Genomic DNA, 23933 nt, shown 5'->3' with positions numbered 1-23933 from the left:
TCTTTTGCTGGCTTTGCTATTTCAGCTCAGCCACATATTGTGGTTTCTTTTTTCTGCTGATACCGTTTCTCTTTATGTACGATAACGAAAAGGGTCTGAAAAGCAAAATTAAAAGCTGGAGTAAAAGCTTATTTATTAGCTCCTTCAGTATAATTCGTTTTTGCCTATCACAGTCGCATTTGATTTACCTCAAAAAGGGATCCTTCTACGTGTTTTTCATCGTTGTATAATATGACTTGATGGACTGGGGTCGTCTCAAAAAAAAATTATATATATATATATATTTTTACATTTCTATGTACATATTTTTTTTTCTTTCTTTCTTAATATTGATTTGTGGAAAACCTACAAAATAGCTTTAGCTAAGTGTTTCTCCCACGTTAAATAAAGATTATGTTATGTTATGTTTATGTTATTAACATTCTTTTGGTGATAATGATCGAAATTAAAAACAAAAACAAAAACAACAACAAAGAAACAGATTTACCATTGTTTAAACATGATGTATATAAAGAGGATATTATATGGCCGCGCGGAGATGGGAAAATTCTCTTCGAATGTTGAAAGAGAAGAGAAATTTCGTATCTCCAAGCGACCATGTTATATTCTATTTATTATATAAACACCAATGAAATACCAGCCATTTTACTTATAAATAGTTTTTTGGTCTCAAAAGTGCGGTTTATTATGAAGCTATAGCAACGATGACATTTTCACATGTGAAGATAACATGTTATTATCACATGTGAAGATATCAAGTTTTTGCGCGAAAGCTCATTTGGTTTTTTATTGGTGTTTACATAATAAAAATTGTCTGTCTACTCATTGTACGTTCATCTACCTTCCACTGAAAAAATCAATCTGTTGTCAACAAACTACAAACCGGGCCAGCGGAAACATCAGTTCAGAAAACTCAAATTTGGGAAAGTGAACTTATTTCTAAGGGTTAACATCTCTGGGTAGCGGAATACAAGTGTTTAGCAACTGAAAAGAAAACCTATTTCCTTACCACCAAAACACTGAGAAAGTTACAATTATTTTAAGCTTGTGGGTTTTCAAAAAACTATAATGGTTCATATATAATAGGGATAGCCCCCAGGCCCCTGGCCCTGCTCGGTTCCAGCTCAAGTCCGTAACTCGGTGTAAAACCTGAGGAGTTTTCCTTTTTTCCCTCCTATTTTCTTAAGTAGATCTATAAGTAGGATGAGCATGATCGTCCGAGGGCTGACGTAGTACTAAATAGGACTGTTGCATTGACATTGACTGACGCGCGGTAATCATCTGCAGAGTCGAAGTGAGTTGTATTACGTCAGTTGATGGTACAGTCGAACCTCCATGTGGGACCACCTCCCGTAAGGGACCGCCAATCCAAAACTCATGCACCAAAACTTTCCCAGTCAAAGCCTTACAGTTGGAACCTCTAGTAAACGACCACCTCTTGTAAGCGACCTCGACCACTTTTTGGGCCTGAAAGTTTATTGATTTTCCGTTGTTTTTAAGCTCTAGTAAGCGACCACTTGACGCATTCTCTGATCTCTATGCTCGCTGTGTGCACTATGCTACTTAGAATATACGACATGTACGAAGAACTTTAGTAACAACATTGAACAACACATGACGTAACTTAGAAATTGCATACAATAAATTATCTTCCATAAAGTAGATGTGACGGCCAATGTCTCTTTTTATGTTATTGTGATTCTTGCTTTGCGTATGAATAGTCCGCATTCCTTACAGGAAAGGAATGTCTTGGGGAATGTGCTCATTGTTTATCACTGCGTCAAAAAAATATTATATATATTCACTAGGACAGTTAGAGAGGCTTTATAACGCAATATCAGACAAAACCAAAACTTAAATTTAATTTGCTTTGTTAGTCTTAAGAACCAGAATTGAGAAATTTACTGCTTGTTATTAACAGCCGTTTTGACCCGTAACGACAATAGTTTTTGGAATTTCCGGTTAGGTCAAATTAGTCACACTATTGTTAGTTTTCACATGACGTCACTAAAATTCAAACTAAAAAACTATTAATCCTACCAAGATTTTACTTTCACGATGCATTAGAGCAGCTGAAAACTGATTTTCATACAAATTTTCGCTTCAAAAGGGTTCTTGGTTTTGTGATAGAGTACGCTTGAATTTCAGTAAGCTTTTGCGTGGCGCGGCATTTACATGACGCGGCCAAGAGAGCCGTCATGTAGGTTATAATAAATAAATGACTTATTTCAGGAAATTTTGCTATCTAAACAGTTCATGTATTAGAAAAAATATTACTTTAATGTTTATGAGTTTCTCGAAGAATAGATTCACGCTTTTGTAGCAAAACTCGGTAACAGATGTTTCTGTTGGTTTCCGTCCGCCATGTTGGAGCTCATCCAGGTGAGTACCAGCATGGCGTCTCCATACAAATCTCTATAAGTTTGCCGGGTAAAACATTTCTTCGGATATCTCGTATGCGAAATATTCCTCTGACCTGAATCTTGGCGAGGGTCTTTGTATATGTACCTCCTTTCATTTCGCAGATTCTGGACTTTATCTATTGAACGGTTTTGATTTTTATTTTGATCTATTTTGAAACCAGCAATATTTTGGGGAGCAGAGAGATTGACGGAGGGGTGCGTGAAAATGACGCTTATTGTTTCCTGCTTAGAATCAATGGCTCACTTCCTTATTTTTCTTCATAATGGTGGAATTTGAAAAGGTACTATACAGCCCCGACTTAAAAATGGTACTCATTTTTCTTGTTTCGAAAGTCTTCCAAAAGGGTACAATGTTCAAATGAGTAACTGTTTAACTCTCACATGAGATGCTACGTCACGCAATGGTCAGCGACAAGCCTGGTGGACTAAGTGTGCAGCCACCCACCCCGCTAGGAAAATTAAATTGGCAGCACAGTAAAAATCACCTTTTGGCGATTCTTGTTACATCTATTGATCTTGATGCCATTTTCATTGCCGTCGCCGTTGAACATTACACGATTTAATTTTTTTTGTTTATAAGTATTATTAACCAAAGCTTTTCTTTTAGCCCTGGGTAAATCTATATATTACCTGTTGATTCAGTTATTTTACATTGGTATGCCTGTGGGACGGGCGAGCGTACGGTTACGTGATTACCAAAACTTCTCGGGTAACAGCTGGAGTAAGTAGATTACCACACTTTTTTTATTTTAGGTATGGGGCTACGCTCGTACGCGTGGAGCTCCGTTATAATGCATTTTTACGGTAAAGGAACCTTGGAGTTCTAGTGTAACTTCAGCTAATACAATGCCTACCTTATTTAGAAATTCCGAAGTAGTTTTGATAGTTCGCTTGATTTATCCCGACGAAAGGGTCAACAATTTCTTATAATTTCTTTGGTAGGTACGACAATAGCAACTCTAGGGACGAGGAACCGGTAATAGGGAACTTAAGAACCACGACGAATTTCACGACGACGACGTCTGTTGACTGGGAAAAGACTGGATCGAGAACGTCAGTTTCGGCGGAAAAAAGGAAACTTAAGGTGACTCGACCCAGTTATTTTGTGTGGGTACCATCCTACTTCGAAGCTGTCTGGTATCCCCACCTTTACTTTGATCGTAAGTCTAACATATAGCATGGATAACATATAGATCAATCTACAATATAGAAAAATTTTGGGCGATCAGAGCAAATGTCACGTGGTTATAGTGCCACACCTCTTTGGGGTCTGAGTCGAAATTCTGCTGTTGCCGGTATTTTTTCTTGAAAATCTCTCGGCTACATATAGTGCGTATTAGTGCCTTGCGTTGAACAGACTTTCACCAAAGTCGCAAAGACCCAATGCGAGAAATTCAGCGGTTTCCAAATTTAGGTCCTAATTTATGCGTAAATAAAGAGCCAACTTTACACGATAATATCTAATAAACTATGAGATTTATCCCTTTATTTTGGGGATCTTTATAACAGATGGGTCCGTGCAAGTCAGCAAAAAACTTTAGGGCCTTGTAAATGCGCGCGATTTCGAGCAATGCAAACATATACAAATTATAGTTTTAGCTAGTTGTTGACTTTTGTCAGCGTTTAAGAGTCCTTCTCACGAAAAAAGCATTTTCTTAAAAATTCGTAGTTTTTTTTCCTTCAAATTTTTTCAGGGCCACAATTGATTAACGATTGACTGACTACCCGAATTCTGAATTTCGTGATCATTGAAATACTGTGACATTATGTTCTATAAGCCCAAACTTGAGTAAACATTGAAGATTTTTAGCGTTTTGGCTAAGTTTGTGCTTTGGGAGTTTAGTCTGTCATGATACAACATTCTTGTTCAGCACGCGTGCAATGACCGCGTTTGGCTAACTTCCGAACAGTTGGTCTGAAACTTCATATTTTTTCTCCGAATACTGCCGGATATGCTTTGTGATGAGTGACCTTCTAATCTTCTAACGAGGCTCAAATACACTTAGTGTTTGATTTGAGGTGAAAAAAAATAAGACTGGAATTTCAATTGTCGCAGTTGTGCTGTCATACGCCCTACCCCTGGAACTTGCTTGACAACCGGACTGGTGACAAATTTCAGTCGTAATGTCAGCACGAAAGATAGTTTTCCTTCAAAACTCTTTCCAATTTTCCATGTCCGCTTTAATTCTATCAATGTATTATGATTTCCGTATTACATGAGATTGAGGCAGTTTGTTTCAATCGTCTACTAATCCCCTGGTATCAAATTCCCCACCCCTCCCTCCCCTCTTCGAATCCCTAATCCCTGTTGACGCCTGCTACGCAGTCAGACAAATTTCCACTTTCCGTGCTCATCAGTAAGTAAACAGCTCGGGGTTTTTCTACCCCCGAGGTGGGAACTTATTTGTGGTTCTGTTCGGATCAAAACCGAAGAAGAAGATGTGTGACGAGAACTGGGATGGGTTCTAGCGTTACGCTTTAAAGCTTTATATATGTTGCCTTAAAGTATTATTTGGTAGCCAGTAGCGCGCGCTGGCTCCACTGTAAGCAGTTCCTCAGATAAACGTAACCCCAAATTACTGAACGATAGCCTGCGAGCAAACTCTCCTATTAGGGCGAGTGAAGCGAGTCTCGCGATAACGCGCGAGCAAGAGGCGAAGCCGCGACGGCCCCTCGCTCGCGCGTTCTCGCGAGGCTCACTTCGCTTGCCCAAATAGGAGAGCTTGCTCGCAGGCTAACTGAAGGATACTACTAGTTGTAATCAAATGTCGCCATCTCCCAAATGCACCGTATTTTTAATGATCAGCGTTAGGAGCAATAGGAGGAAGCAAAAATCAGGTTTTATACCGGCTGCAGCAGGCCAAAGAGTCATGAAAATCACGATTCTATGTTTTCTTTCGGTTAAAGAATAATGAAATTCGCATCACTCGGTACATCCTGAATAATGGAATGTCATCTATAGAAGAAACTTGAGGGTTTCGAAAATCCTCCGGTCGGGTCACGCTCCCTATAATGGCGTATACGGGGAGGCCGTCCTCTTCTATCTCGGACTATTTTCCTTCATCATATTCTTAAAATAAAGCCAACCTTAGTCGGTTATGATCTTGATTTTTTAATTATGGCCGCTTAATAGAGGTGAGAAAAATGGGAAAACTCTCATAGGAACAGTACTGAAACTGGAAGCGATCGCTTAATAGAGGTGGCCGCCCAATAGAGGTTTAATTTCCCATTCTTTTCTACAATTATTTCGGGGCATTGATTACTGGCCGCTTAATGGAGGATGGCTGCTTAATAGGTGGCCACTTAATGGAGGTTCTACTGTATACAGAGTGGGATGATAACCATGTATACATAATAAAGGAGTGAAAGGGCGGAGAGGAAATCCTACATGATCATGAAAAAATCCTCTGCGATCTGAAAGATCATAGACAACACGGACTAACATACTTTGACAAAAGTTTAACCCTGGAGATTAAGTACCAAATGCATTTCTAAGTTAAAGGAACCTTGGAGTTCTAGTGTAACTTCAGCTAATGCGATGCCTACCTTAGTTTTTAATTCCCAAGTAGTCTTGATATTTCGCTTGATTTGTCCCAACGAAAGGGTCTACGAGGAAATTATATTTTGTAAGACAAAATTAAGTTAAAAGTCAATTGCATTTTCCTTCACAAAATAACAGGACTTGCACAAAACGTACCAAGCAACAATCAACCCTTCTGGCCAAGCTCGAAAAAGTTGAAAGGATTTTTCCCTTTTGTAATTTAGCTTTCAGTTTCACTTTGATCAAATTACGTCAACAAAAGTGACGTAAGTGCTTCCAGAAATAGCTCCAACCAACCAGGAAAAATTTGAAAACCAATGAAGAATACGAGGAGTCACTTTAAATCTAATATACAACTAATATTTCTCGAAAGAAATAACAAAAGGCTCGCAAACTAGGGCTCTCACAACAAATTCTGTAGACTGATGGAATCTTTCAGTGAGGAAGTTGGTCTTAGACTTCCTGTTTTTCTCCTTAGACTACCGGATATGCCTCTTGTGTGACCTTTAACAAGACTCGCATTTTGTGTGTGATTTGAAGTAAAATGGAATGTTTACTGTCGCAGATGTGCTGTCATATACCCTACCCCTGAGACTTTCTTGACAATCGGACTGGTGACAAATTTTAGTGGTAGTATTACGAAACAAATATTTCCCTCAACGCCTCCCTATTCTCTACATTCCTTATAATTTTATCAAGGTACAACAGATTTCCGCATTACATGAGATTGAGGTAGTTTACCAGTTTTAATCCTCTACTAATCCCATGGAATCAAATAACCCTCCCTCCCTTCCCTCCTTGCTCCCAATCCCTTGCCCCTTTTGTTAGCCTGTGAACGGGCTCTCTGTTTGGGAAAAGGGTGAAAAAATCGTGAGGAGAGGGAAAGGATGAGAGCCTAGCTATTTCAGTGAGATAAAATATTTGTTTAAAACGTTTTTCAAATTTAATTGATGTTTTGGGGAATGCTTTCCGCCGTTTTGCTACAACACTCTTATTTGTATTCATCCTATGATCTCGGACTGTTTTCCTTTATCGTATTCTTAAAAATAAAGCCAATCGTAGTGCGTCAAGTCCTTGATGGCCGCTTAATAGAGGTGAGAACAATGGAACAACTCTCGTTAAAGAGGCAAAAAGATGGCAGCGATTACTCAATAGCGGTGGGCGCTCAATAGAGGTTTAATTTCCCATTATTTACTACCACAGTTCTTTGGGGGCATTGATTACTCATGATTACTAGCCACTTATTAATGGGGGATGGCCGCTTAAAATGATTCAACTGTATAATAGAGGTGGTCGCTCAATCGAGGTTTAATTCCCCATTCTTCACTACAATTATTTCGGGGCATTGATTACTGGCCGCTCAATGGAGGTTTAACTGTATACAGAGTGGGATGCTAATAATGCTTGCATAATAAATCAGTGAAAGGGCGGAGAGGAAATCCTACATGATCATGAAAAACTGAACCTTCTGCGATCTGAAGGATCATAGCCAACACGGTCTTATTAAAAGAGACATACTTTGACAAAAGTTTCCTAGACATTAAAGAACAAAATGCATTTCTAGGGTAAAGAGACCTTGGAGTTCTAGTGTAACTTCAACTAATGCAATGCCTGTCTCGGTTATAAATTCCCTAGTAGTCTTGATCGGTTCGCTTCATTTGTCACGACGAAAGGGTCTACGAGGAAATGATATTTTGTAAGACAAGTTTAAGTATAAAAGTCAATTGCCATTTTCCTTCGCAAAATAACCGGACTTGTACAAAACTTACCTAAAGCAACAACCAAGAAAAAGTTGCTTAGCGCAAAATGCCACGTTCGCCTTGCTTGGCTCATAAAGCGCCTGTTATGCAGGCTAGTGACGGGGATGGGTTCTAGCGTTACGCTTTTTAAAGCTTTAAATTATGCTGTTTTAAAGTATTGTTTGGTAGCCAGTAGCGCGCGCTTGCTCCACTGTAAGCAGTTTCTCAGAATGATACATGTAACCCCAAATTACTAATGATTCCGCTAGTTGTAATCAAATGTCGCCATCGCGCAAATACACCATTTTCTTTCACTCGGTACATCTTTAAAAAATTGAATGTGATTTGTATTATAAACGTGAAGGTTTTCATTCAGATAATGAAAAGCCCCATGGGGTCAGGCTCCCTATAGTGACGTATACGGGGAGAACGTCCTCTTCTATCTCGGACTATTTTCCTTTATCATATTTTTAAAATAAACCTAACCTTAGTTTGTTATGGCCGCTCAATAGAGGTAAGAAAAATAGGAATTCTCTTATTGGAACGGCACAAAGGTGGCCGCGATCGCTTAACAGAGGTAGCCGCTCGGGTGTTCTCTTTTCTACAATTATTTCGGGACTTTGATTACCCAACAACGGTTTCCTCCTAAATACATCCGAATCGTTTTTTAGGCTATCCAGAGTACTTTAAGATATCTAGAAATGCATTCTAAGGAGCACTATAAAATTTGTTCCTGTTCATGTCATCCTAGGGAAACTTTTGTCTTTACGAAATTACAAGGGCTTCAGTATTATTGTGCAAAAAAATTCTACTGCAATTTAACTTATTACGAAAGTGAGAATTTTTATGATTCCTCTCTCCATCACATTTTTGAATCCAAAAATTTTAGGTTTCCTTTTGGTACGAAAAATAGCCTAACCTGGGCAGTGAAATGTAAAGAATTAAACTTCAGAAAATCGTAGGGAAATAATTAGATAAGCTTCGAAAAGTGTACATGACTGGAAATCAGTCATCTAGAAATTTTTAACCGTCCTCAAGCAATAGAAAATTCAAGGCAGCATCTGCTTCTCCGAACAGATATTTTACAGAAAACATTCGTTGGGTACCCCTGATTACTGGCCGCTTAGGGCCTCTTCATATGAGCCCGGTTGACCGGGCTGGCCCGGTTTCCGAGATCTCGCCTCACCTCTAAATCCTTTGTAAAATTTTCGATGTGTTCATATGAGAGGGCGGGCTGGCTCGGTTCCCGAGATCTCGGTTTTTCCAACCGAGATCTCGGTAAGCGGGCTGGAAATTTTGCCATATGAACACTTCATCCCGGTTACCGGGATGAACGGCGGGATGAATTCTGGCGGCCCGGATGGCATCGTCTTGCATTGCCTGCTGTATTTTCCACATCATAAGCATCCCATTTAACTGCAGTGATACAGCTTTAAGAGTTACCGATGGTAAGATAGGCCCGAAAGTTAAAATTTTTGTGTTTCGCCATGTTTGCTTTGTTTCCCAAATTTGGCGCCAGAACTCGTTCTCGGGATCTTTGACCTTTTTCTCATCTCGGAAACCGGGCTGAAATTTCTCATATGAACCCAAGGCAAAATTCATCCCGGTAACCGAGCCAGCCCGGTCAACCGGGCTCATATGAAGAGGCCCTTAATGGAGGATGGCTGCTTAATAGGTGGCCACTTAATGGAGGTTTAACTGTATACAGAGTGGGATGACAACCATGTATGCATAATAAATCAGTGAAAGGGCTGAGAGGAAATCCTACATGATGGGTAATATCACGGAAAAATTCTTCTGCGATCTGAAAGATCATAGACAACACGGACAAACATACTCTGACAAAAGTTTAACCCTGGAGATTAAGAACCAAATGCATTTCTAAGGTAAAGGAACCTTGGAGTTTTAATGTAGCTTCAGTTAATGCAATGCCTACCTTAGTTATTCTTGATCGGTTCCCTTGATTTGTCACGACGAAAGTGTCTGCAAGGAAATTATATTTTGTAAGACAAAATTAAGTTAAAAGTCAATTGCATTTTCCATCACAAAATTACAGGACTTGCACAAAACTTACCAAGCTACAATCAACCCTTCTACCAAGCTCGACGGAAAAAGTTGAACCTAAGGGATTTTTCCCTTTTGTAATTTAGCTTTCAGTTTCACTTTGATCAAATTACGTCACCGAATTAACTTTGTAAGATTCCGACAAAGAGCTCTTATAACAAATCAGGGGCACCCAACGGCTGTTTTCTGTGAAATATCTGTTCGGAGAAGCAAAAATTGCGTAGAATTTTCTATAACTTGAGGAAGACTAAGAATTTCTAGATGACCGTTCCATTCATGTTTAGTTTGCACTGCTTATCTAATAAATTTCTTATCATTTTCTGAAGTTTAATTTTTTGCATTTCACTCCCCGGATTAAGGTTTTTTTCACAGAAAATGGAAACCTAAAATTTTCGGATTCAAAAATGCGATTGAAAGAGGAATCAGAAAAATTCTCACCTTCGTAAAACTAATAAAATTGCCTCTAACATTTTCGGAAAAATATAATACTGAAGCCCTGGTAATTCCGAAAAGATTCAAGTTGCCCTAGGATGACCGAACAAATATCAACTAGCGCTGATAAGAATGTATGTCTAAAGATCTTAAAGTACTGCGGATAGCCTAAAAAGTGTTTTCAATGCATTTAGGAGAAAACCGTCGTTGGGTGCTCCTGACAAATTCTGTACATTTAGACTGATGAAATCTTAGTGAGAAAGTTGGTCATAGACTTCCTGTTTTTCTCCTTACACTACCGGATATGCCTCTTGTGTGACCTTTAACAAGACTCCATTTTGTGTGTGATTTGAAGTAAAGTGGAATATTTATTGTCGCAGATGTGCTGTCATATACCCTACCCTGCCCTGAGACTTTCTTGACAACCGGACTGGTGACAAATTTCAGTGGTAATATTACAAAAGATAGTTTTCCCTGAACTTGATTTTCCTGACTGCTAACTAAGTGTGGTCGTTAGGAATCGATGGCGGATAATATATTGTTTTTGAATATTGAATATGTCCCTTGTAAGTTCGAAGTGTTTATTCGAAGTTTGGCTATTTAATAGGGATGTGACCGACGATAAAATAGCCATGATTGCTATGCGCTGGAGAATTTTCGGGGCATTGATTACTGATGATTACTGGCCGCTTAATGGAGGATAGTAGAGGTGGCCGCTCAATCTCCCATTCTTTACTACAATTATTTCGCGGCACTGATTTCTGGCCGCTTATAATTAATGGAGGATAGCTGCTTAATAGGTGGCCACTTAATGAAGGTTTAAATTTAATGTATACAGAGTGGGATGATAACCATGTATGCATAATAAATCAGTGAAAGGGCGGAAAGGAAATCCTACATGATCATGAAAAAACCCTCTGCGATCTGAAAGTTCATAGACAACACGGACAAACATACTTTGACAAAAGTTTAACCCTGAAGATTAAGAACCAATTGCATTTCTAAGATAAAGGAACCTTGGAGTTCTAGTGTAGCCTCAGCTCATGCAATGCCTACCTAAGTTATAAATTCCCAAGTAGTCTTGATCGGTTCGCTTGATTTGTCACGACGAAAGGGTCTGCAACGAAATTATACTTTTGTAAGACAAAATCAAGTTAAAACTCAATTGCAGTTTCATTCAGAAAATAACAGGACTTGTACAAAACTTACCAAGCCACAATCAACCCTTCTACCAAGCTCGAAAAAGTTGAACCTAAGGGATTTTTCTCTTGTGTAATTTAGCTTCTAGTTTCACTTTGATCAAATGACGTCGACAAAAGTGAGTCAGACGTAAGTGCTTCCAGAAATAGCTCCAAAAATGCAGCCAACCAGGGATACGAGAAGTCACATTAAATCCAATATACAAATAATATTTCTTTAAAGAAATAACAAAAGGCTCTCAAGCTAGAGCTCTTATAACCAATTCTGTAGACTGACGGAATCTTTCAGTGAGGACGTTAATCTTAGACTTCCTGTTTTTCTCCTTACACTGCCGGATATGCCTCTTGTGTGACCTTTAACAAGACTCGCTTTTTGTGTATGATTTGAAGTAAAATGGAATTTTTATGGTCGCAGATGTGCTGTCATATACTCTACCCCTGAGACTTTCTTGACAACCAGACTTGTGACAAATTTCAGTGGTAGTATTACGAAAGATAGTTTTCCCTCAACTCCTCCCAATTTTCTACTGATCCGCTATAATTTTATTAAGGCACTAATAAATTTCCGCATTACATGAGATCGAGGCAGTTTACCAGTTTTAATCCTGTACTAATCCCATGGAATCAAATTACCCTCCCCTCCCTCCCCCCCTTTCTCCCAATCCCTTGCCCCTTTTTGTTAGCCTTTGAGCAGGCTCTCCGTTTGGGGAAAGGGTGAAAAAAACCTCGTGATTTTTTCAGATCACACTTTCCCCAAACAGAGAGCCTGTCACAGGCTACCCTTTAGTCGCCTGCTACGCAGGCTAGATAAATTCTCGCTTTCCGTGCTCATCAGTAAACAAGGGAGGATCCTCTCTTGTCACTGTAAGCAAACAGCTCGGCTCGGAGTTTTTCTCCCCCCCCCCCCGCGGGTGGGAACTTACTGATGGTCCCCCCCCCCGCGGGTGGGAACTTACTGATGGTTCTGTTTGATCAATATCGATATCTTAAACAACCGAAGAATATGTGTGACTGGGATGGGTTCTAGCGTTACTCTTTTAAGCTACTATAAAGTATTGTTTGGTGGCCAGTAACGCGCGCTGGCTCCACTGGGAGCAGTTCCTCAGATAAATGTAACCCCTAATTATTGAAGGATTCCACTAGTTGTAATCAAATGTCGCCATCGCCCAAATGCACCGTATTTTTAACATTCAGCGTAAGGAGGAAACAAAAAATCTGGTTTTGGTGCTGGCTGCAGTGCCAAGGGTCTGTGAAACATCTTACGAGCATCTCCTACAATGCTGGTAAAATCACGGTCCAATGTTTTCTTTCTGTTGAAGAATTTAAGCCCCAACCTCTCCCCCTCTAGGGATGTCTTTGTTTTCTTGGAGATTTGAAGTTTTCTGTGATCTGGCGGCAATTTAGTTCCCAGTCTCTTAACGGCCACCTCCCTACAACGGACTCAGAGAGGGGGTCCCCGCTTTAACCTCGTTCCCAGGGATTTTCCCTGAGAAAATGGGAGGGGTGGGGACTGCTTTACTTCAGTACCTTTACCTTTATTTGACTCTCTCTGTGTGTAGTCACTTCGATTGGGAGATTGCTGGGAAAAATTTATGTGTTCCTCACTCCCAGCAAGACTGATGGAAGAGTTCCAAGCCAGCAAGGTGTACCTACAACATGCAACCTGACTTACTGGGGAGTTTCCCAGCAGACGTATCTCCAGCAACTTCTGGCCGGTTTGGGTGAGGCCACAGGAGAAAATTCAGACCTTCAATGGGGGGTAGAGGGGAGGGGGCATAGAAACATGGGTGTGGCCAAAAAGCGAATTTATCCCTTCAGGGGGGTGGGGAAGTTTCTGGCAAAAAACTCATGCCAGATATTCTACACATCAAATCCCAACAGACACCCACAGTTATATTTTTCCAAGCAACACTTTTCATCTTTGGACATATCACTTCTTCCAAACTCCCATCCAGCAAAAATTGGCCTGAAGAACATATAATTTTTTAGAAACAGATTTATTGGGTGCCCCTGATGCATGTTATGGCTGTAAAAAATTCTGGAGCACGTGCTGGTTTTCTTATTTATTCATATTTTAAAGATAGTGTATTTACAGCAGTTATTTTTCCCTTTTCTCGGTTATTTTTGTTCTTTTTAAGGGAATCATTTGTTATGTAATCCCTTACAGTATTATTCACTGTCTGAAAAGTTGGTGGCGGCTTTGATTGTAATAAAGGCGGAGTGCGGGGGTTAAAACAATCAGAGCTGATAACAATAACAGAACAATGCGGCAATATATTTTTCCATTCCCCTGCTCATGTTCCTCTGAACATGTTTAACCATCCCACTAAAACTACACAAGTCAAAATGTTTCGATTTAATGTACTTACCACATTTTCTTGGACTTCACTTTCTTCGTCAGCTGTTGTCATAGCGCAAACTAGATATTCGCATCACCGGCCGCGTCACTTTTAAACGAAATTGACATTACATCTCCAATATTATTTTTACCTGCGAACGTCCTTGTTTGAAACGTGACTCGTTAGACGACGGACACAAAACTCCGTCGAAGTGGGAGGTACGAAAGGGTTTCCAAAACTACTCTGTCTTAACGTTAAGAATAGTATTCCTTTGAGTTACTCATCTCTCTCTGGTAAAACGACTGTTTCACCACTACACACGAATGGACCAATTTCCATATTTTAGAATTCAACCTCAAACAATTCGAGTCTCTTGGGAATAAGCATTTCTAAAGAATTTATTAAGTTAATTTCCCTTGAAAATGATGTACTATCCAGATTTTTTTATGTCCTCACCCCCTCCCCCAACCCCCGCCCTTTCAAGACTTCTACAACTCGAGCTTAAAAGGAACAAATTGATGGAAACGCCCATGATTGTCTTAGAAAACCAAAACTGTATATCGGTTGAGGACACGACGAACTAGGTTGTGAAGGGAGAGGTGACTTAGAGGGCCACACAGTAAGAAATAAGTCGTGAAGGGAGGGGTGACTGACAGGGCCACACAGTAAAAAATTACCAGAGATTAAGACATTTTGGGGAGCTGACAGCTAAATAAGAAGCTAACTAGCCGAGCTAACTAAACTGGAGAAACTTAGAGTGCGTTTCTTTATCAAAATCTAAGATCAAATAAAAAATCTGGATCATTAGAATTTTTCGTTAGGAAAAGAAACGATGTGTCCAAATTTGAAAACAGGGCAGTTTCATGTAAACACCAGTGTGGACGACGGGGAAGACTCTACAATGCTCTCTGGGAAAGGCCTTTTCCTGGGTACACTCGCTGGCTGGGAAAAAACGCGGAATGTTGAATACCCTTGAGACAACAATTGTACACAGAGCTTGGCTCCAATGTAGAAGTTTAATCCAAGACGTAACCAGGATGTAACCGAAGAAATTCATACAAAGCGCTTGTATATAAGCCTAAGCTAATGATGCGATACAGATTACATCATTACTCAACGATTCAAAATAACCGAATACAAAATCATTTTTGAACGACTATTGGTGGAAATGGAAGCTTGTAGTGAAACATTAATTACTTCCAAAAGTTTCCACAAGTAGATAACCGTTCGTCACAGGTTGATTATAGCTCGGAGGCTACTACCATGTACTACAATCATGACTCGACAAATAAGTTTACACTCAATAAATATCAACAGGTTGTTTACTGTTTAGAGAAGCTAGGACTAAAGAATAAAGAATTTCTACATTGGCTTTTAATATTTTTATGAGCGAAAACAAAATAACTTAATAACAATACATTCTCTTTTACATTCCTCCACCTTAAGTTTCAGCTGTCCTCAGCAGAGTGGAGAGAGAAAAAAAATGAAGTTAGAAAGATAATTGTCTTAAAGAGAAAAAACAAAAGCGCAGCGAATAAAACTGGAACCTTGTATTTTACGTGTAGTTTTGAATTTTTTTATATATTTGTTTTTCTGGTTTTTGAAATTTTGTATTTGATTTTGTGCCTGAACCGCGGCATAAACCGAACTAGCCGGAATATAGGGGCCTCAGGGGTCCAATTAACAAAGCAATAAAATTAGCTAATAAAATAGAGTACGCTAACTGGAATTTGTAGCGTTTGAGCAAAGGACACTTCAGGAGGTCAATTCATGTGGCTTCTTTTTTTTTTGCAAACTTGCGTAGAGCTATCCGTTCACGCGGTGTCACAACAGGGCTAAAGACGCCGTGAGATAGCACAGTTAAGACCAGATGTTGCTTTGAATGCGTATGACTAATTTAGTATAACCTTATCCTGTTGCTGGGGTTGTTTCAATTGCCCAACAAGGTCTCACAGGTTCTTACACTGTCCTAAGAAACCAAATCGTTTGTCTCCGAGTTCCTCGCTGCGTATCGATTGCCAACACGAAGATCTAAGTTGTGAAGGGGAGGGGTGACTGAGTTGGCCAAACAGTAAAAATTACCAGAGGTCGAGACCTTCTGGGGAGCTAAGCTCCACAGGTAAATAGCAAAGCTAACTAGTCGGGCCAAAAAACAGGAGAAACTTAATTAAGTAGTCGTATTTATACGCAGTTAAACAAATGAATAGTGCGGCAGGAAAAAGGGGTACAGTAAACGGCAGAGATACGACCAACTTGCAGATAAAAGGTGCCAACAATAGAAATAAGAAAACTTGATATTGAAACAAAACGCACGCGAACAAGCCTATGAAATAGCAGTCCTACGCATAACTAAAAGCGAGTAAATGTAAAACTACAAAATTAGTGATTTAACCCAGTAATTGAATAAGCAATTTGACTACAAAATTAGAATTGAGACCTTCGTAGACAGTAAGAGTAAAGTGATCAGCCAAAAGAATAAAATTTACAACTGTGTAACTATAATAAAAGCATCAAAAACTACATCATATTGTCAATAGACACGGCTAAAATGACTCTGTAAAATATGGTATAATAATGAAAATAAGAATTGACTACTGATTCCTGATGTCCTTCTCAGGTGACTACTGCATGAACAAGTTACTACCGAACAAGGTGTGCACACGAGTAGTCTTCTAAAACAATCTACGAAAAGTACACTTGATTTTCTCTTCGGGATAAGGAGTTCCTACGCGATGAACGCTCCACTTTGTATTTGTTACACAAAAAAAACTGAGTTCAGCTTCAGATAGGAACCGCTTCACTGCATTCGCTTCGTACCTATACAACAAAAACAACAAAAAGAAACGTTAGCAAGCTAGTAAAAGGAAAGGATAGTAATTTACGCCGGTGAGGTACAATATTCTAAATCTGTTAGAGCAAAGGATAATATTTACATTTAAACTGGTAACGTCATTCTACAAAGAGCCTTATTGTAGATTATTGATACTTTCATACCGTAAATCCTCTATGAAGCCCCCCTATCTAACAAGCCCCTCCCCCTCAATTTCAGGGAAGAAAATTCTTTCCGTTTAAGCCCCCTCCCCCTATTCTTAAATAATAGACGTATGGTAGTTGTAATAATTAATCACGATTGTAACACCTCACGTGGACTGATCCCGTATGGTTTATTCACGTGCTGGAAGTTCAAATTTGTTTTTGATCTTCGGCTGCGCGACCTCCAACTTCATATGCTTCCGTTTTTCTACTTTAGCTTCGGTCTCTATTCGGAATAGAGAATCGATAGTCATACCGCTATCTTCGCTTAATTAAATAACCCCCTCTCTAATAACCCCCTCCCCCCCTAAACATGCTTGAAAGAAAAAAGTCCCCCGGGCGAGGGGCTTAATAGAGGATTTACGGTAGGTTCCTACCTTTCAGTCTGTGAGTATGACCTCTGTTACATCTTATAACCGACCAACCATCAAAAATACCAAAATCATTTTTCCACCCAAAGCACCATACCTGGAACCACTCCTAAGCGATCACCGTCCATTAGCGACCAGCAAATATTGGCATTTTAGGTGGTCCCTTAAGGCAGGTTCTACTGTAATGGAACGAATTTAAAAAGGGCCACCGACACTTAGTAATGTACAGAAATGTTCTTGTGTTTGACTGCATAAAATATCCTTAAGTCAGAGTCCTTTTTAACTGCTGCCGGACATGACCTGTGATTGGCAGCTTGATGTTAAGCGGCACCGGTTGAGTTAGTTGCCCTATAATATTTTTGTTTAAACACGTAATATGATCTCAGGTTTAAATACATCCCAAAATACCTTGCTATTTATTTGATGCCCTCAAACTCAAGCGTCATATCGTCACCAATGAGAACAAACGGCGCCCAGTACCTCACTGCACTAAAGCGGTCAGATTCTCTCATGGATTTCATGGCTTTATTCAGGGCCTCACTTGCACTTCGTCCATTGACTAGTTGTCGGTAGAAAAATTCCATGAACTTCATCGTAGCCTCGTCGTCAATCGCCCACAGGGACACCAGAACAGAACGAGCACCAGCACCCAAAAATGCCCGTGCGATGCCGACCACACCCTCAGATTTGACTTCTCCCCAAGCACTATGGCAACAACTAAGTACAACAAGTCTTGCCCTAATCTGCGCATCTAAAACATCTTTCATAGTTAAGAGATAGTCCTCCCTAGCTGGATTTACGGATGAACGCGTCGTGTTCGGGGCCAAGGCAATTTCTCCTGTTTCCATTTTACCGTGAGCAGCAATGTGCACCAAAGCAACCGAGGAGATACGTCTTAAAACTTCATCTTTTGTTGCCAGCATTCCAACGAGAGGTACAGCTTGAAGTATTTCTCCAATCATCTGCACTTCCCTCTTGGCCCAAATTAACTGATCAAGCGGCTTTCCTTCATAAACCACCTTCTGTACCCACGGATCGCCGACAAGAAGAGCGCCAGTCTTGCTATGCCAATCTGCTGGACAATTTTGGATTAATCGCAGACTGGAAAGTGAGGGAAGCAGACGAATTCTAAACGTTTCGCAGAGGTACTTTGATTTTAAGTCAATGAAAGCAGCATAAGGCGCCAAACACAGAGGTCCTTCTGGAACAATCACAACCTCATCGCCCTGGAGTAAGTCTCTTATAGGGTCTATAACAACGTTGTAAAATGTTTGCAATGACTTTGTCTCCAAATATGAAGGATGAGTTTTTGGCTTACTTGATCTTTCTTCTGCTAACTTCTTATTGCTTGAATTACTTAATGAACGATCTTCACAATTAACATCAGCTCTTACACCTATTTCTTTATGTGTAGCCTCCAATAGAGACTGGAAATAAGTTGTGACGGAGATATCAATCTCATTTCTTCTAGTTTTGATTTCATTTCCTTTCTCGTTCACCCAGAGAACTATTCCTCTCTTGTTGATACCTATGAAAGCTATGTTTGATGGTAAGTAACTAGCAAAGTCACTTGGTCTTGCAGAAAGTGTTCCTATTTCTGAGCGTAACCCTTTAAGGCCATACTTGAACTCCAGAAGATCATTCAAAGCTCCTGCACGTCCTTGATCAGCAGTTAAAAGTGCCTCGATGACTTTACCTTCCTTAAAAAGCAGCTCCCACAGCCTTAAATTAATCTGATCATACGTACTTTTAAGGGTAATCTTCCATTCGTCGTTAGATATGAGATTTCTCCTAATGTGGTCGAAGGCTATTACACTGTTCTTATAACACTGAACGGCTTTCTGGAAATCTCCAAGACTGTGATAGGCGTTGCCAAGATTACCGTACGCGCTTCCTTTTCCTACCCTGTTTCCCACTTCTTTCGAAATTTTGAGGTGTCGTTCATGGTACTCTATGGCTTTCTGGAAATCTCCAAGACTGTAATAGGCGCTGCCAAGATTACCGTACGCGCTTCCTTCTCCTGCCTTGTCTCCCACTTCTTTTGAAATTTTGAGGTGTCGTTCATAGTACTCTATGGCTTTCTGGAAATCTCCAAGACTGTTATAGGCGATGCCAAGATTACAGTACGCTTTTCCATTTTCTGCCCTGTTTCCCACTTCTTTCGAAATTTTGAGGTTTCGTTTATAGTACTCTATGGCTTCCTGGAAATCTCCAAGACTGTAATAGGCGATGCCAAGATTACAGTACGCTTTTCCTTCTCCTGCCCTGTCTCCCACTTCTTTCGAAATTTTGAGGTGTCGTTCATGGTACTCCATGGCTTTCTGGAAATCTCCAAGACTGTTATAGGCGTTGCCAAGATTACCGTACGCACTTCCTTCTCCTGCCCTGTCTCCCACTTCTTTCGAAATTTTGAGATGTCGTTCATTGTACTCTATGGATTTCTGGAACTCTCCGCGACTGTAATAGGCGTTGCCAAGATTACCGTACGCTCTTCCTTTTCCTGCCCTGTTTCCAACTTCTTTCGAAATTTTGAGGTGTCGTTCATGGTACTCCATGGCTTTCTGGAAATCTCCGCGACTGTAATAGGCGTTGCCAAGACTACCGTACGCTCTTCCTTCTCCTGCCCTGTCTCCAACTTCTTTCGAAATTTTGAGATGTCGTTCATTGTACTCTATGGATTTCTGGAACTCTCCGCGACTGTAATAGGCGTTGCCAAGATTACCGTACGCTCTTCCTTCTCCTGCCCTGTTCCCCACTTCTTTCGAAATCTTGAGGTGTCGTTCATGGTACTCTATGGCTTTCTGGGAATCTCCAAGACAGTGATAGGCGTTGCCAAGATTACAGTACGCTTTTCCTTCTCCTGCCCTGTCTCCAACGTCTTTCGAAATTTTTAGGTCTCGTTCATGGTACGCTATGGCTTTCTGGAAATCTCCAAGATTTCTATAGGCGTTGCCAAGATTACAGTACGCTCTTCCTTCTCCTGCCCTGTCTCCCACTTCTTTCGAAATTTTGAGGTGTCGTTCATGGTACTCTATGGCTTTCTGGAAATATCCAAGACTGTGATTGGCGTTGCCAAGATTACCGTACGCTCTTCCTTCTCCTGCCCTGTCTCCCACTTCTTTCGAAATTTTGAGGTTTCGTTCAAGGTACTCTATGGCTTTCTGGAAATCTCCAAGGCTGTCATAGGCGTTGCCAAGATTACCGTACGCTCTTCCTTCTCCTGCCCTGTCTCCCACTTCTTTCGAAATTTTGAGGTGTCGTTCATGGTACTCTATGGCTTTCCGGAAATCTCCAAGACTGTGATAGGCGTTGCCAAGATTACCGTACGCGCTTCCTTCTCCCGCCCTGTCTCCCACTTCTTTCGAAATTTTGAGGTTTCGTTCATGGTACTCTATGGCTTTCTGGAAATCTCCAAGGCTGTCATAGGCGTTGCCAAGATTACCGTACGCTTTTCCTTTTCCTGCCCTGTCTCCCACTTCTTTCGAAATTTTGAGGTGTCGTTCAAGGTACTCTATGGCTTTCTGGAAATCTCCCAGATTGTAATAGGCGATGCCAAGATTACAGTACGCTATTCCTTCTCCTGCCCTGTCTCCCACTTCTTTCGAAATTTTGAGGTGTTGTTCATGGTACTCTCTGGCTTTCTGGAAATCTCCAAGGCTGTCATAGGCGTTGCCAAGATTACCGTACGCTCTTCCTTCTCCTGCCCTGTCTCCCACTTCTTTCGAAATTTTGAGGTGTCGTTCATGGTACTCTATGGCTTTCCGGAAATCTCCGCGACTGTAATAGGCGATGCCTAGGGCGTGCTGGAAATCTTTAAAGTTGACAAAGGGGTCGCTAGTATTACCATTAATAGCTGTGGTTGTCATAGTTTTTTTTTCCTGGCTTTGCTATTTCAGCTCAGCCACATATTGTGGTTTCTTTTTTCTGCTGATGCCATCAGTCTCTTTGCCTACGATAATGAAGAGGGTCTGAAAAGTAAAATTAAAAGCTGGAGTAAAAACTTATTTATTAGCTCCTTTACTATTTGTTTTTTTCTATCACAGTCGCATTCGATTTGCATCAAAAAGGGATGCTTATACGTGTTTTTCATCGTTGTATAATATGACTTGATGGACTGGGGTCTTCTCTAACAAAAGAAAATATTACTATTCGTTTGGTGATAATGATCGAAATTAAAAAAACAACAACAACAAAGAAACAGATTTACCATTGTTTAAACATGGTGTATATATAGAGGATATTATATGGCCGCGCGGAGATGGCAAAATTCTCTTCGAGTGTTGAATAATATTTCACTCGTTCGCGCATATTTTTTTCAACACGAGAAGAGAAATTTCGTATCTCCAAGCGACCATGTAATGTTCTATTTATTATAAAAACACCAATGAAACAGCAACCATTTTACTTAAATAGGTTTTGGTCTCAAAGGTGCAGTTTATTATGAAGCTATAGCAACGATGACATTTTCATATGTAAAGATAATATGTTATTTTCACATGTGAAGATATAAAGTTTTCGCGCGAAAGCTCACTTGGTATTTTATTGGTGTTTATATAATAAAAATTGTCTCTCTACTCATTATACATTCATCTACCTTCCACTGAAAAAATAAATTTGTTGTCAACAAACTACAAACCGGGCCAGCGGAAACATTTCAGAAAATTCAAATTTGGGAAAGTGAACTTATTTCTTAGGGTTAACATCTCTGGGTAGCGGAATACAAGTGTTTAGCAACTGAAAAGAAAACCTGTTTCTTTACCACCAAACACTGAGAAAGTTACAGCTTGTGGGGTTTCAAAAAACTGTAGTAGTTCCACAGCTGGTTCCAGCTCAAGTCCAACTCGGTGTAAAAACCTAGGGAGTTTTCCTTTTTTCCCTCCTATTCTCTTAAGTAGATCTATAAGTAGGATGAGCATGATCGTCCGAGGGCTGACGTAGTACTAAATAGGACTGTTGCATTGACATTGACTGACGCGCGGTAATCATCTGCTGCAGAGTCAAAGTGAGTTGTATTACGTCAGTTGATGGTACAGTCGAACCTCCATGTGGGACCACCTCCCATAAGAGACCGCCAATCCAAAACTCATGCACCAAAACTTTCCCAGTCAAAGCCTTACAGTTGGAACCTCTAGTAAACGACCACCTCTTGTAAGCGACCGCGACCACTTTTTGGGCCGGAAAGTTTAATGATTTTCCATTGTTTTTAAGCTCTAGTAAGCGACCAAACTCTACCACTTGATGCATTCTCTGATCCCTAGTTTGCTGTGTGCACTATGCTACTTAGAATATACGGCATGTACGAAGAACTTTAGAAACAACATTGAACTCAGTACACATGGCGTAACTTAGAAATTGCGCACAATAAATTATCTTCCATAAAGTGCCCGGACCTCTTCTGGGAAGAGGCCCCCTGTGGTTCGACTCTTGTAAGCGACCGGGGTAAGCGACCACTAAGTCTTTGCATTTTGGGTGCTCGCTTACGGGAGGTTCGACTGTATTAAAGTTCAAGTTTATGGTAGCATAAACTGTTGTTAATAAACCTGAGAATGATGCCCTATGAAAGCACACTTAGGACATACTAGCAACAATCATGTCTCTGTTCTTATGTCACACAACGTGCAACATTTGTGTAGGTTTTTGTACTAAGTAATGGTAGATACTAGTTCAAAGTACAAGAAAGGACGATGAACACTAACTAGTTGTTTGATTACAATGTACCCTTCTTCTTTGGCAAAGTCCACTGTAATGTAGCATGATATATTACTAGACTCTACAAAGGTTCCATTCATATTATCACATGCTTATCATGCTCATGTGCTCCTTTTTTTTTGCGGTACACTGTCCTTTCCCAGTCAGTTCTCTTAGAGCTTCGGTTCATTCACAACAGCGTTTTTTCCCTCCCACCCACCCTTTGGTCTGCATGGAACCTTTGTTTAGGTCTTCGATTATTCCTTATGTTCCCTATTTATATCTCAAATCAAATCAAAACTGTATTTCACTTTAAATTCCAAAAGATAACATCAACTAATGCTCATATCTCCGAAGGTATAGCAAAAACAAATAGAATATAAATGACACAGGTAATTAGAATAAAGGAATACTATATATTATGTACAAGTTTAAGATAAGGTAGAAACAAGAAAATTATCATATACATTTGTGTCTACAGTAACTAGTGATAATTAAAACAAATTACAAAGGAGCAGCATTTATTTATAATGTATTATTAATGCTCTTAATTTTTGGATTTAAAAACATCTAGTGATTCAGCAGTCTAAGTACCTCTGGGAGCATAGCAGTATTTAGCACGACCAGAACGTATTTTAAGCAGTTTATTATTTTATTCCCCTATATATATATGTATCCTTAAGATTAATCATTTATATTATGGTGTTATACTCGCATAGGTCTCATTCCGTCGATAGGTTCCAGGAATGTGAATCTGCTGATTGGCTTCCAAATAAAAGGAGTGGCAGGGAAGTGCAACCCCTGGCTGCACTTTACCCCACAGTAAGGCTTAGCCCTTGGAGACAGGTCCGGAAAAATATCCACTCCAGGGTGTGGACCCCCGGTCCCACCTGATCTGTACTCCACCCAGGAGGGCCACCCCTCCTGGTTCCCCTTAGTTCCTGTACTGGGGGATATGGGCCTCACCCCCCGGAGACTGATCAGGACTCCTGTCCAGGGTGGCTACCCCCGGTACCACTCGATCTTGTCTCCCCCCAGGAGGGCTTCTCTCCTGGTCCCCTTATCCCTAGATTTAGCGCTTCCCTGCCACCAGAATTTTGCCCA

General features: G+C 40.3%; 2 protein-coding genes across 2 annotated transcripts in view; both read right to left on the bottom strand.

The window, feature by feature from the left end:
* The window catches only part of LOC140923188 (uncharacterized), a 77552-nt gene that overhangs the window by 23535 nt on the left and 30084 nt on the right, over positions 1–23933 (bottom strand). The window lies entirely within an intron of this gene.
* LOC140923187 (uncharacterized) overlaps positions 1–23933 on the bottom strand; it is a 42560-nt gene that overhangs the window by 6575 nt on the left and 12052 nt on the right. The window contains exons 4-5 of the mRNA XM_073373264.1: positions 19384–20934; positions 19058–19269 (exon numbers count right to left, since the gene is read on the bottom strand). Of these exons, the coding sequence (XP_073229365.1) occupies positions 19058–19269; positions 19384–20934 (1763 nt within the window). The remainder of the gene's footprint in view (positions 1–19057; positions 19270–19383; positions 20935–23933) is intronic.

The sequence above is a fragment of the Porites lutea genome, chromosome 13 (genome assembly GCF_958299795.1).
Source record: "Porites lutea chromosome 13, jaPorLute2.1, whole genome shotgun sequence".
Taxonomy (NCBI): domain Eukaryota; kingdom Metazoa; phylum Cnidaria; class Anthozoa; order Scleractinia; family Poritidae; genus Porites; species Porites lutea.
This window is presented reverse-complemented; position numbering and strand designations above follow the sequence as displayed.